Genomic DNA, 15,726 nt, shown 5'->3' with positions numbered 1-15,726 from the left:
CGTGTGTGCCCTACAGCCATGTGTGTGCTCTACAGCTGCTTCTGTCCTCTATGGCTGCATGTGTGCCCTACAGCTGCATGTGTGCCCTACAGCCAGCCACTTGCTGACTTCCATTACATACTGATCTCTGAATCTCTAATAAAACTGTCCTTAAGCTTCCTTCTCCAGCCATGTCTAAACTCTATTATTAATGTGATGACAAACCCAAAGAGGGGACCATGATTTCCCTGGTAACAGGGGGAGCACTTGATTGGCCTTTTTAGCAGTTTTTATTTAGCCTATTTAAAATTCACTTTAAGTCCTGAAGTCAAAGAAAAATCTCCAGGACACCTTTAAATTCTAGAAAAAACACGAAAGCTTTACTTCCTTCAAAGTAAATCAGATTTAAAAAAAAAAACAAAACTAACCACTTGTGTAACTTTAATAACTGATATTCACTGAGTAGCAGAAAGTACTACAAAGAGTGGAAAGAGCTGGTTTGCTGTCTGCAGATTGGCAGCGCTTGCGACTCACCATGTCGCCTGTCAACCCTGTTTTTGTGTGGCCACCACCACGTGGGTTCTGTCCATTTGCTTTTTTCATTTTTTGCCTGTTATTGTACTCTGTCAGAAGCAATCAAGTTAGGATCAGGAAACAGCTTAATCATAGCTGTGATAAGTGGATTAAAGAATGCCAATAACCCTGAGGTTTCTGTCAGCAAATTGTAGTGGCTTTGTGTGCGAGTTGGAGCATAATAGTCTTATCACTTATTAAAAACAAATTATACCTGTCAACTTATGTAATGATTTCTAACTGCCTAATTAAGCCTATGTTGGTTTAAATTGTAGAATAATTAAAAAGGCATTGTTCATGGTTGAAAAATAATCATGATTATGTTTGAAATTTGCCAAGTCCCTATTGAAGTAAGTGTTTCAGCACCATCAGCCGTCGGAATGTGTCCTCTCTACCCACAGCACTTCCATGAACGCTCTTTTTCACGGAACTGTGGCTACAGAAGAAATGATGAACTCATAAGAAAAGCGTATTATTCTCAACACTTGAGAACAGAATTTATGGCAGTTTGGGGCAGTGAAGTATTTTTCCCAGTATTTCTGTTTGTCATGGTTAGTTTAAAATGTCAACTTGATACAGACTTTGAATGAAGAATTATCTAGATCAGGCTGACCTGCTGGCATGTCTTCGGGGATTGTCTTAATTGCATTCATTGAGGTGAGATGAATCTGCTGTTTTGAATAATAGCGTGTTCTGAGGTTGAGTCCTGGATTCTATATGTGTAGTGAGGGGACGGAGCACAAGATGCCCACATGCATTCATTCGTTTCTCTCTTTTCTTGACCATGGATATGATGTGACTAGCAGTTTCGGGTTCCTGCCTTGGCTTCCATGCAATAATGCGCTTTAACCTGGAGTTCTGTTGTAGCACAATTTCTAATTGGTCTTAATAATAAAAACCTAGAATCAGATATTAGGGGGGAAAGGCTGAAAGAAGCAGATCAACCAGTCACTAGTTCTTACTTCTATGAAATCCTCAGACCAAATGAGCAATCCTGTCTCTACAAGTCTTCAGACTGAGTGCCATCTCTACAAAACCTCAGACCGAATCCTGAGCCCCTGTCTCCTCCCACTTCATATTCCTTTCTCCACTCAGCCATATCCCTTCCACGCTCCACATCCCGAGTGCTGGGATTAAAGTGTTTGCCACCACTGCCTGGCTTCTATGGCTAACTAGTGTGTGGCTGGCTCTGCACCCTGATCTTCAGGCAAGCTTTATTTGTTAAAGCACAAAGTATCACCACAGTGACCCAAATAATGCCTTTCTCTCCCGAGGTTCTGTACATTGGGATATTTTATTATAATAACAGGAATCAAAATCAGCACACTAGTTTTTAAAGAGTATAGGTTTTAAGAAACTTCAAGGTATTATATTTATATTCCAAAAAGAAAACTATGTCTGGTGCTAGAGAGATGGCTCAGTGGTTAAGAGCACTGGCTGCTCTTCCAGAGGTTGTGAGTTCAATTCCCAGTAACCACATGGTGGCTCACAACCATCTGTAATGAGATCTGGTGCCCTCTTCTCGCGTGGGCATACCTGGAGGCAGAATGTAGTATACTAAATCTTTAAAAAAAAAAAAAGAAAGAAATAAAAGAAAAGAAAAAACTATGTCTTACTTTCTGTTGCTATCAAGAGACACCATGACCAAGGCAACTCTTATAAAAGAAAGCACTTAATTGGGAGCTTGCTTACAGTTTCAGATGGTGAGTCCATGGTCATCATGGCATCCATGGTCAGCATGGCAGGAACTAGACAGACATAGTACTAGAGCTTTCCATTCTGATGTGTGGGCAGCAGTCAGAGAAAGAAATAGATGCTGGGCATGGTGTAGGCTCTTGAAAACTCAGAGGCCACACCCTATACCCCACCACAATGTACTTTCTTCCACAGTGCCACACCCGCTTCATCAAGGCCACACCTCCTAGTCCTTCTCAAAGAGTTCCACTAAATGGGAACCAGACATTCAACTATGTGAGCCTATGGGGGTCATTCTCACTCAAATTGCTACAGTTTCCTTTTAAAAAAAAAACCCTTCTAAATCATATCTAAAGATATTTCATTACATGTAAAATAATTTAGTATTTATGTTCTTCCATGAAATTTTTGTCATGTTCATAATTATAATCCATAATATAACCTAGGAAAATAGAAAACCTAGGACATTTGGGAGAAAAATGTTCTACTATTGTTCCCTCCGATATTTTTTTTACAGTGACTAAGAAGAAATTTATTAATCTGAGTTAGCCTCACTGGAACATTGGCACACACAGCATCAAACTCTGAGCATTCATAAATAACATGGCTTCCTGGAGTCATGAAGACAAATTGCATGGGTGTTTCCACACATTACACCTAAAAAATGAGGTGATGTACCGGGAAGGCCATGCAGCTATGATGCTATTGCTGTTATCATGGTTGTATCTATTGCATCTTTGCTGGGTGGAGCTGCACACCTGACCGCAAAAGACAAGATCTCCTGAGTAAATTGGGAGCATGGGGATCATGGTAGAGGGTAGTAGGCGAGGGGGGGGGGGAAGGGAGGAGAGCAGAGGAAAATATATAGCTCAATAAAAACAATAAGAAATAAAAATATTAGGTTCTGATGACTCTCCCAGTCCACCTGAAAACTTTTTGTCTGTTTTCACAATAAAAATGACCTGTTTTAGTATTTATTTGTCTTTGAGACAGAGTCTCATTATGTAGACTGGGCTAATGTGAAGCTTGCTATGTAGACAGGCTACCCTTGAACTCACAGAAATCTGGCTGCTTCTGCTTCACAGGAGCTGGGATTAAAAATGTATGACATGGCCCTCCAACATTTTTTAAATGTTTTATTTTATTAATTATTATTAGTATGTGTATGTAATGTGGGGTCAGAAGACAGCTTTTGAGATCCTGTTTTCTCTCTGCCATGGGTTCTGAGAACTGAACTCGGGTTTTCAGGTTTGGAAGACAAGTACTTTCACTTGCTGAGCCATATGCCCAGTCCTCTCCAAGGTTTTGAACCTAATTTTACTACAATTAATAACTTTGCATTATTCATCTGAAGATTTAAAGAACAGCTTTATAGTAAAAATACCTAACAAAAATTTAATCTGTTGAGTTTAACATCATATTCTCTATTGATCTGTTCTCATATATGTTTGAAAATGAAATACTGTTTACCTATTGGATGGGTAGATCATCAGGCATTTATATGAGTGTTCCTTGAGTGATTAATGCTCTAATTTCTTCATAGTCCAGCCAAAATGACAATGGCCAAGCCATAGTCAAAGCCTTGGCTTCCTGTTCTCTCAGTTCTCTTTGGCCATTCATCTGGGAAGCCTTTCCTGCAAATTCCACATATGTCTGTATTTTATTGCTTTGTATGGCTTTTATTTGTGCTCATAGACAATCTTGGATGAACAAGATAAATAGGAAGAAAGAAAACAGAATATCTGGCATGTTGAGAATCTGGTCACAGCGTGAGTTTCTTCAATAAGAAGTCATCATAGAGCAAGCAGGGAGGATGGTTTGCAACCAGTTCTCCACTGAGAAATTTAAAAATGATGCTGTGGCCATTTGAGTCCCTAGAATTCCTAAAATTCTGATTCTTTTTTAAGTTCCTTCTACTTTAATTTAATTTAAATTTACTTTTAACTGACCATAAAAATATTACATATACGATGCATCTAGTTTATAAGTATCTTCCTAAAAATATTAAAAACACAGTGTTGTGAATACGGATAGCACTGCATCAGTATGGGAGTAAGAGTATGTAGGATCTCTGGCTTGCTGCACTTTAGCATTCCTGCTTGCTACACAGACTTGGGGAATTTATTTTGTTGCTTAAATTTTAATACATATTGGTAGAGAAGCCATTGATTTCCTCTCATGGTTCCTTGATCTATAAGGAGCAAAACACATCGCTGTTACTGTATTGGAGATAAAATATCTTAAGTGCTCTCAGAGTTGAACTTTGTAGCTATATTTTTAGAGTATCTTACAAATGAGTTCAAAACAGGTTCCTCTACAAATAGGTCGTTTGCATCTCAAGGTCTTTTCAAGTGTTGTTTCAGTAGAGTCAAGAGCACACTGTAACATGTGCTGTAAGAGCAGGGTTCCAGGTATGCTACCTGGACACATAACAGCCTGTTTTAACAACTCTTCAAGCTGGTTATGGTGACATACCCTTGTGATCCTGTACTTCCAAGGCTGAGACCTTAGGATTGTGAGTTCAAGGCTAGTCTTGGAAACGTAGCAAGCACTGTCAAAAAACAAAACACCCTAAAAAAAAAACCCTCAAATTTGTGATCTTTTTTATTTGAGAAACACTCTTGAAAACAGTGTGTCGTGGGGACTAAGATTGGGTTAGACTACTAGATGCTTTACATAAGATAGAGAGGAGCATAGACAATGATGCCGCATCTCTAAATTCTCATGTTTATTTTCGACTTTGCCTCTACATAAACATATTCAAGCCTCAATTCAACAGTGGTTTTTAAAGATGGCGGATTGCCTATCATTATCAATTGTTGCAGTGGTGGCTCCAAAGAGAGGAGCAGTCCGGTAAGGACTTGTGTGAGCTACTTTAGACTTCAGATTAACTTTGGCACTTTGGGAGCTTGGGAAGGGGTTTTGCTTAGGAAAGTGTCTTGATAAATTTGCTTTGTAAAGAGCTGTTTCCAGCATCACCTGAAGGGTGAATGGGTATGTCTGTGCTTATGTAGAAAAGAATATTTCAGACTCATAGAGTAAGGGATAAAAGATGTTGAGTAACATATTGTTTATGGGATTTGATTATAGAATAATATATACTTAGGCTTGGTTTGTAGTCTTTCTGTGACACGGGAGAAATCATGTAACCTTCCTGACATCTAATGTCCTTAAGAAACTAGAAGATATTCTCCTTTGCCACTCAGGTATGTAAGAGGGTTTGGATAATATAATGAATTGAATTAATCACTAGTACCTGACACACAGAAAGCATGCAGCAGGTATTAACTGAAAGGCCATGTGCCAAAATCATTCTAATGAAGAGTGATGAGCACCTTGAGTGAGAGAGAGGCAACGTGATCCCAGAGAGATGAAGATCATAAATCCACAAGAGCTTGATGACGAGCTAGAGATGTAAAGGGGAGATGTTCTCATTACAGCTGAGATTTTTTGGCTTCAAATGCTGTAAACAATGACAACTAAATTCTTCAATCGAAAATATATGCCTTCTTTAATAAAATTAATGAGCATCTCTGTCTACACAGAAAGGGTAAAAATACATAAATTAGTATGGAAGGAATGGGACTTTGGAAATAACATATGTTGAATTTATAAGCTCCCCATTTGTTATGAATATTAGCAAAATTAAAGAGCAAGTACATGGAGGATAGCTTAATAGGGTCAGAGCTAGAAAGGTTAATGACAAAACATTATTTTACCACAATTTCCATACTTGTTACCCAGTGTCCTCTGGGGTTCCAGGGTCATATCCAGATCCCAGGCTGCATTTAGTTTCTAGTTATTCTATTTTCTCCTTGACTAGGAAAGTTCATGGTATGTTTTATTTTAAACTTATCAGGTATGTATAGAGTTCAATTCAATTTAATAAAACACAGAAAATTTTTTTTGCTATCCAAGTTATAAAGACCTTAAAGAGTTGTTATAATTGCCCTTCTGTTTGTTCCCTTTTCTTTATTGGGCCCAGAAGAATTCAAGACCCACAAAGCAGTACCTGCCTTACTTACCATAGGATTGACATCTGATTGTGCACATGCAACTCAAGCTGTCTTGTGAGTCCTCGCTGTTCTACTGGGGTTGAGTTCTTGGTTGTCTCTGTGGATTTCTGGGGTTCTTACTTGATGGGAACAGAAAGTCAACAGGTTGAAATGAAGCTGGGAATGATCCCAAGTGGAGACCATCTTTCTTATTTTCCTCCTGCTATATGATGCCGGAAGCAAAGACCTGTATTTTGAGATCTGCATTTTGTTTACAGCCATCTTTAGTTCACAAGTAAGATATTCATCTTTGCAGGCAAGTTCCAGACCTAGGACATTAGCTTAGTGAGACCTGCAGGTGCCAGGCTTTTAGAAAACAGTAGCATTTCCTTTGTTAGTCAACAATCACAGACCCTCAGTATTTACCCATCAGCTAGGGATGTCTCCAGGCCTGAATTCCTGCAGATGATTTTAATAACACTCAAAAGCGACCAAAACTTTGTCACTCAAATTCACAGATCATCCAGTTTTTGTGTTTTTTTTTTTTCAGGCCAAAGTTACAAAGGGCCCTATCATAAGTAGAAATACCCAACTCCCTTAAAAATTCAAATGGACACTTTATCTGTTACCTAAAAACCAGTTGTCTATGTCAGTTTAAATGACTATGACAAATGGCCATAGAGTGGAGTTAAACAACAACCATTCATTCTGGAGACTGGCAAGTCCAAGCCTAAGATGCTGGCCTGTTTCAGTCAACCGTCTTCTCATTGTCCCTCTGCATGGCATGGAATCAGAGAGAGAAAGAATGTTCTTCTCTCCTCTCAATGTTATAAGCACACTAAGCGAATTTTTAAAGGCCCTCACCCCCACGACCTGATTGTATCCCGAAGAACCTGCTGCTGGGTACCATTATATTGAGGAGTAGGCTGTGATGAGTTTGTGGAAGGCAAACATGTCTAGTTCATCGTAGCCGTGTACTAGACGGTGTGGAAGCTAGTTGTACAGTAACGGAGCTTTAAGAGCTGGCTGCTAGCCCAGATCATCAAAGTCAGCGAACGTACAGTGATTCCTACATAATCCAGGTGGGCACAAATACCCTGAGAGCTTACAAGAATGGAGATCTCACTTAGCTCAATAACAACAAAAGAATGAGGTGGCTTTACAACAGAAGGGTATATTATCTTTGAGGTGGGTCTCTAACATTGATTGGGAAGGACAGTAGTATTATAATAGTTAAGCATTGCGGTGACTCTAATGGGAAGTCAAGCATAGATCTCCGCAGTGAAAACATGGAACTTCTCAAGAGACTTCACATTGGTTTAGGACTGAGGGTGATGGGGATGTCCTCTGCATCCAGAATGGAGGAGGATCTCCTAGCAGGACTGAGAAGATAAGAACCAAGGATGGACAGAGCTGGGTAGGGGGAGAAAGAGAGAAATGGATGGGATAGCACTTCCTTCCTTTTCATCTGTGATATCTGGGATTCTATCAAGGCGTATGCCAGTGCAAACATTTTACCCGTGAGTAGATTTCCTATGAGAACGTATGAGCTGTGTGTTAAAAATTGTGAAGAAATAGTCTGCATGGGCCTGTGGGATACTCTGAGAGGTGCCAGATGGCCTGGTGACCACTATTAATTCTTAATAGTGGAAAGACAGGACCCCAAATCAAACTATTGTAAATCCATTCCCACCTTCTCTAAATTGCTTGTGGTCCTGGGCATGATTGGATTCTAATACCTGCTCCAGCCAAATTAGGTCATTTTGAACCCCCTCCATGATCCTCATGACTTCCTGGAGCCTTGAGTCCTTGGTTTGACTATTTGGAACCAAGATTGTATGTTTTTTGATCCAAGTGAAATTATTGAATTTTCACTGAGAATTGAGGTTTTTTTAGCACAACATTTCTTCAAACAAAGTTCAAAATAGCATCTTGTTTTTGAAAAACATGTTCAGCTGTTTATGCCACCCCACCCTGCCGTGTTTGTTACTGTTTCAATTTATTCTGCTCTTCTACACTAAGGTGGGCTCTCTGTCCAAAATGGGAAAAATCTTGTGTTTTAGTTTCAGGATCCCAGACCGTTTTGACAAGCTCAGTGACATGGATGGCTCATAATGAGGCACTTCGTGTGCAGTAAGACAAAGCTAAGGTTCCTCGTGGATGCCTGGGGAACAGCATTCTTCAAAGACATTAAGTAGTGAGGGAGGGTGTTATTGGAGGCTGCTTGTTCATTCTCAGCTATTTAGCCCTGAAATAACCACACAGAAACTGTATTAATTAAATCATTGCTTGGCCTATTAACTCTAGATTTTTATTGGCTAGCTCTTACATCTTGTTTAACCCATTTTTATTAATCTGTGTATCGCTACATGGCTGTGGTTTACCAGCAAGGTTGCATCCGGAGTCTGTCTCTGGCGGGGCTACATGGCTTCTCCTGACTCCACCTTCTTTCTCCCAGCATTCAGTTTAGTTTTCCCCACCTAGCTCTTTTCTACTTTATCACAGGCCAAGGTAGATTCTTTATTCATTAATCAATAAAAGCAACACATATACAAAAGGTTTTCCCACACCAGGAGAGAAATTGCATATAGTTGGAGCCAACTAGTATTGCACATACAGTAAACTCTGGTGTTGGCACGATTTCTGATCTTCATTTTACAAGTAAGGTTCTGAAGGATCATCTGGTTTGTCCAATGTCACCTTGCTTGTAAGTGTTAAAGCAAGGATCTAAACTTAAATTTGACTTCAGACCCTACATTTTTCCCATTAAATTTCTTTTTTCTCCATAGTACATGTCCAATCTCCTATTAGCAATTCATTATGTGTGATACTGCCTGTATTAATTCTGTTACTGTTGCTATAGTTGATAGAAGTGGGAAGTCATTTATGGTTCCTAAGGAACAATCAATAAACAACCAATGAGCACAGTTATGTACCTAATCTTGTTCGCATGTAATTTAGCTTCTCAAATGCATATTTGAAACATCTTTTTGTAACTAATATATTGCTCCCATTGAAGCATTAATTATGCCATTTCTGTACTTTAAATTAAGACAGTACCATTGGTATTTGCAAACTCTCTGTAGGGTTGGCCTTGGGAAGTATGTGTATGCATATTCTCTAACGAAAACTAAGTAGGACTTCTACAGTTTCTATATTTTACACCCTCCTAAATCCCAGATCTATAAAATTTTAGTAATATTTGCTTTGAAAATCAGAATTAAGATCACTAAAACTACTCTCCCAAGGAGTCTTGAACAAGTTCCTTAAGAGTAAGTATGAATCATGACAAATACTTTTGCTATTTTTGTTTGTTTGTTTGTTTGTTTGTTTTAAACAAGGACTTTAGGATTAGGATACAAACACACACACACACACACACATATCTTGATTTCAGCAGAACTTTTTCACAAATTCCTTTAGGACTTTTAGTTTTAAAAAAGCAAGAAATGCACATAAAACAAGATACCTAGTTGGAGAGCAGTTAAAATGAGTGGTCAGATGGGGTGTGTCCCCCAGGCTCCCAAGATCATTTCCTTTTCCTTCTCGTCCTTCTGTGTTACTGGTCTCAGTTAGGCCTGTGCATTGGTAAGAAGCAGTGTAGAAGAGGCAGCTGTCTTGGCGATTCAGTCAAATAGTGCCTGGTCTATACTCCAGGTGTGGGCTAGTAAGATGGTTGGCAGAAACACCCATAGCAGGTGAGAACCCATTGCTGAAAGTAAGCTGCCCCTGACCTCCACACAAAACATATACTTTTCCCACTGCAATGATATTAACTTAAAATTTCAATTTTAAACGTGAAATACAAGGTATCTTTTCCCTATAACACGTTGTTAGGAATTTTATTTCTGTGAACTTTAGTCTCCGTGTTATTAAACAGATGATTCTTTGTCACTCCAAAAACTGAATGTGAAATGCATATCTTTTAATAATTATATCCTTTAAAATATGTTACATGCTTAATTGATAAGACATAAATAGCAGTCTACTATAATATAATAATTTTGGAGGCCTGGAAAGGTGGATGAGTAGTTAATATTGACTGCTCTACCAGAGCAGGAAATGGGGATAAGATGCCAGCACTCTGGCTAAATCAGTGGTACAGCTTGTATGGCCTCTGGAAGTGCAAATCACCCCAGTTCATCTCGATGAGTGTACAAACCTTTTCTTAGCAAACATACAAGGTGAAGGCTTATGAGAAACAGCTTGTCTGAGACTCCAGTCACGGACAGATGGAATAACGGACTTAAGTCTGTCTTCTGTGTGAGAGCAGTGTTCTGTACTGTGTTCAGTCTTTGTCAACAGAGCACATCATTTCATACACTGAATAGGTTGTCTTCCCAAGGTCCTTAGAGCGAAGGCTTCAGATATACACAGTCTGTTTCAAAGCTTGAATTACACTTCAAAATTCTAAAGTGAAACAAGTTTACAAAAGAAAACAATAATTAAGTGTCCTGAAATAAGTGTCTGTTTGCTGATGGCACATCTAAGAATGGAAGACACAGAATTCAAAAACCCGAGAAATTATGGGGGAAGAACTTCTTAGACATGAATTATTATAAAGAACTTTAAAATTCATAAAAAGATGTTATTCTGCCAAGGAATTTTTAAAAAATTACACATGCATATATTTGCATAATACCATCATAAATTTATTGGTTTTAGGAAATTTCCTGTATGGTTTACAAGCTTTGATTTTTTTATTCTTTTTTAATTCCCATTCTCCTCAATAAAATGGTCATGAATTGCTGCATATCATCAGATTGAGCTGAAATGTTTGAAATCTGTTATGCAGATAACAAACAGCAAAATAGCTGTATTTTTCATTATTTGGCTTGAGGCCAAGGCAATGAGGAAAATATGAACATATGAACTTTGCGTATCATTTTCTGAGTTTTATGCTGATGGGTTACTTCACTGTCATGGGGTTAAGAGTCCCATGACAGGATATAGCAAATGTTATATCTACACCCAAGAATAGGGAGGGATTCTATAGAAATGATGTAATTATGTTTACAGTTGATATGAACAACCACTGTCGTCTTTTGCACAGCTGAGATGACATTGTTGACAGCAGAATGTGAATTTCTTCTGATGGCTGCTTACTGATGGAAGCTACCTTGGCCACGATTCCCTTAAGAAAACAAAAAGTACTTTAAAGATTTAAGGGAGAAATAACTGCAGGCAGGGAATGAGATGCCCACAGAAGGGCTGGTAGTGGAGGGCAGGGAGAACTCTTGTAGATTTCAAAAGACCCAGAAGAGCCAGGATGGGCAGAGCTGCAGGCGGGGTTCTCAGCAGCCGTGGCACTGATGAGCAAGATTGGCACAGACTTCAGGGAACCCTCCAAAGATTTGCTCTCAGCACCTGCTCAGACTTTGCCATTAAAAGAGGAAGGCAGTGGTTCCCCATGGTCTCCTTTCATGTGCCTTTAGGGTACCTGTTCTTGGTGGAATCTACAGGCAAGCTTTACTGATAGAAGAAGAGAAAAATTTGGTGTTTGTGTTTCTAAGCCTTTTGGGTCATTTTCTATACATTGAGTGACGCACTTGCACCCACTGGCATGCTACAAAGAGCACACGGGATAACTTCTGTGTTCTATGTGTCGTTGTTCATTTTCTCAATGGCACTGGCTTGAGCAGTGTTGGAAGAATTAACATTCTAAATGTCTGCATGTTCATTCCTATCCTGCTTCTTACGTGCAGAAAAGAAAACCCTCTCTGAGTGATTTACAGGATGATATTCTTAACAAGACGTAAAAAAAAAAATCCAAGGGGAAAGAGAGCTGTGCATCACCCGAGTGGAAAGCAAGTTTCCTAGCAACCACCCACGTGTGCAGCCTTCAGCCGTCCTCTGCCTGTATGGGCATTCTGTTAGCAACTACCATCCTGTCAAAAGGTGAAGTGGACAAGAAGATTGCAAGATTTTCCATTAGTATAGTTTTAGAAGATAAAAGGTTAATCCTTATTATTGAAATATTCCTTAAGATGTATCTGAATAATTTCTATTGGAAATCAATTAAACATGAACATACTACCAGCAGAGAAACACTGTCGCCTCAGATGTCAGATTGCTTTTGATTGATATACAGCTATGTAAATCTATTTTGCTTTCCTCTATAGATAAAAATAATAAAACCAATTGTAAGTCTAAAATTCATCATAGGAGAAAGTCTGTCTGAAGGTTTTTAGTTAACAACACATTCTACTTATCATACAATGTGCAAACTATTATTAATTCAACATTTCTGCACAAAAATTATCAATGAAATATTATCCTTTTAAAAAGCAAATCTAAAATTTAGTAGATATGTTATTTTTATTGGATATTTCCATGGAGAGAACAATTTCTTTTTAAGGTGATTTTATTGCATTTATTTATTTGTGTGTGTGTGTGTGTGCACATGTGTGTGCCTTGAAGCATGTGTGGAAGTCATAGGGTGACTTGCAGGAGTCAGTTCTTTCCTAGCATCTGGGTTCCAGGGACCAAATTCAGGTCATGCTTAGCAGCAAGAATCTTTTCTCAGTGAGCCATCAGGTGTCTCAGTTTCCTCTAGCAATGCTCCCGGAAGGTTCCATATGCTTTCAGAACAGGGCCCCCAGCTGGGTGTTAGTTCATACCCCAGCTCCCAACAGCTATGATCTAGTTAAATTCACTCATTCCATAAACAGACTCCACGTCAGAGAATTAATGCCACTCCTGACTCCTACTCTAGTCTTCCTCCCATAAAATCAGAATGTTCTAGAAGCCATGCAAGATAGGCAAGCCAAAAACTTTCCTCTTTACTTCATCTCTCAGTTTCTTTTGCTTATGGATAAATATTTGCAACCTCTCAATGCACAGAAATAGATAAAGAGCAAGAGAAATATGACCTGTAAGACATGACATTATATAAAGGGTTCAGTGGAAAGTGAAACGGTTCAATAATGGAAAATGAGCAATTGCTTTTTCACAATGGTGCAGCAAAGTCTACTAAAGCCAGTTGAGTTTCTCTGATTCGATGATGGATAAACAATGGAAGATCTGCTAATGTTGAGTATGCAATAGTGTAGACCTGTTAATGTTGAGTGTGCAATAGTGTAGACCTGTTAATGTTGAGTGTGCAATAGTGAAGACCTGCTAATGTTGAGTGTGCAATAGTGAATATCTGCTAATACTGAGTGTGCAATAGTGAATACCTGCTAATGTTGAGTGTGCAGTAGTGAAGACCTGCTAATGTTGAGTGTGCAATAGTAGAGATCTGCTAATGTTGAGTGTGCAATAGTAGAGATCTGCTAATGTTGAGTGTGCAATAATGAAGACCTGTTAATGTTGAGTGTGTAATAGTGACAATCTGCTAATGTTGAGTGTGCAATAGTGAAGATCTGCTAATACTGAGTGTGCAATAGTGAAGATTTGCTGATGTTGAGTGAGCAATAATGAAGACCTGCTAATGTTGACTATGCAATAGTGAATGTCTGCTAATACTGAGTGTGCAATAGTGAAGACCTGCTAATGTTGAGTGTGCAATAGTAGAGATCTGCTAATGTTGAGTGTGCAATAGTAGAGATCTGCTAATGTTGAGTGTGCAATAGTAGATATCTGCTAATGTTGAGTGTGCAATAATAGAGATCTGCTAATGTTGAGTGTGCAATAATAGAGATCTGCTAATGTTGAGTGTGCAATAATAGAGATCTGCTAATGTTGAGTGTGCAATAGTGAAGACCTACTAATGTTGAGTGTGCAATAGTAGAGATCTGCTAATGTTGAGTGTGCAATAATAGAGATCTTCTAATGTTGAGTGTGCAATAGTGAAGACCTGCTAATGTTGAGTGAGCATTATTTTGGGGGAAGCTACTTGTGTGAAAATGCTAGATTTATTAGAGGAATGAGTATTGACTATTGCTGTGTCATTTTCTATTCATATGAAGAGATTCTTGGACTTGATTTTTAGAGTTCTCAAAATATTTGGGGAATTGGAGGTAATGTCGTCTGTAAGTATTTGAAAATATGCCTAAAACCAGCAGCAGAAAAAGAGTTACTTGTCTAAACACTCAGTCACAGGATCCCGCCCCTTGCTGCAATTGATCATAATACAAAAATAGTCACAGCACATCTGTGAATGTCTTAAAGCAGAACAAAGCAGTTATTCTGTTGTTGGGCATGATTACAACAGCCTCAAAACCTCAAAGACATGACCACTGGGAAACAGCAGCAACACAGCAACAGCAATGTAAATCTAAGCCATGGGCTATCATCGCCTCACAGGAATTGGGACAGCCTACACAGAAACAAAAGAAATTCTTCATGAAACAAAGGAAATTCTAATAATGTCACACATCTCACTGCAAAATCCCCCATCTTTCTCCCTTTAGAAAACTCCCTTTTCCCTTTATGCCCATCTGTATCTAGACTGTAAACTTCAAGGAGGCCAGAATCTTTGTTTCTTGATAATCATTTCTGCAGGGATTTGCTCAGTTGCAGATACACGGGTACACACAGTAAGCATCTGGTGAATCTATGACTGGTGGACACTGTATGTGAGCAAATGTGTGTGAGCACAATTGCCAGAGTTCTAAGTTTTATAACCTCTGGAGTTATATCTGCACTGGGCACCTTGAATTCTTACAAGGACCCATCATCCCTGTTTTTAAAATGATCTCATCACTGTTCAATTCCATTCTACCTGTTAGGTTAAAACACCATAGACTGGTTCCTTATAAACAATCAAACATCTATCACTAGATGTCTAGAGACTGAAAAGACCAAGATCAAGGGGCCGGCCAGTTTTTGCTTTGTTAAACTGTTGTGGAATTCATTCTGCCAATAGCCTTTGGGGTACCAGCCTTAGGGAATAGCTTCTTGTCTGTGGATGTGGGCTGAGAAGATCAAGATCAAGGAGCTGGCCAGGTTTTTTGTTGAAATTTGCTTCTCAACTCATCAACAGCTGTTTTCTCTTTATATCCTTCTATGTGGAAGAGTGGGAGGAGCCCTGGAAAATCCTTTGGTTATAAATACAGTTTTAATTCTAAAGCAGTCTTCAGTCATTCAGTTACCACCCAGTAGCTTCACCTTCATAGCCCTGAGTATGATCTCTCTGGAGATGCTAGCACAAGCCCTGACCCTCTGTGGTGTAGCTCTTGTTTGCGAAAGAACATCATTTGATGACATTATCTCATTTATGTAATCAATATAACATATCAACTATATGTAATCAATATAGCATATCAGTTACGTGCAATCAATATAGCATATCAGCTACGTGTAATCACTAAAGCATATCAGCTACGTGTAATCAATATAGCATATCAACTATGTGTAATCAATATAACATATCAACCTTATGTAATCACTATAGCATATCAGCTACATGTAATCAATATTAACATATAAACTACGTGTAATCAATATAGCATATCAACTATGAGAAATCAATATAACACATCAACTACGTGTAATCAATATAGCATATCAGCTATGTGTAATCAATATAGCATATCAACTA

General features: G+C 38.7%; 1 protein-coding gene across 6 annotated transcripts in view; it reads left to right on the top strand.

Annotated features, from left to right (window-relative positions):
• Window positions 1–15,726, top strand: part of Oxr1 (oxidation resistance 1) — a 354,230-nt gene that overhangs the window by 178,736 nt on the left and 159,768 nt on the right. The window contains exon 2 of one of the 6 annotated variants that reach the window (XM_026789477.1): window positions 6,233–6,317. The exons of the other annotated variants lie outside the window; for them this stretch is intronic. Within the exon in view, the coding sequence (XP_026645278.1) occupies window positions 6,299–6,317 (19 nt within the window). The 5' untranslated portion in view covers window positions 6,233–6,298. The remainder of the gene's footprint in view (window positions 1–6,232; window positions 6,318–15,726) is intronic. 6 annotated transcript variants of the gene reach the window in all.

The sequence above is a fragment of the Microtus ochrogaster genome, unplaced genomic scaffold, assembly GCF_000317375.1.
Source record: "Microtus ochrogaster isolate Prairie Vole_2 unplaced genomic scaffold, MicOch1.0 UNK19, whole genome shotgun sequence".
Classification (NCBI taxonomy): Eukaryota; Metazoa; Chordata; class Mammalia; order Rodentia; family Cricetidae; genus Microtus; species Microtus ochrogaster.
This window is presented reverse-complemented; position numbering and strand designations above follow the sequence as displayed.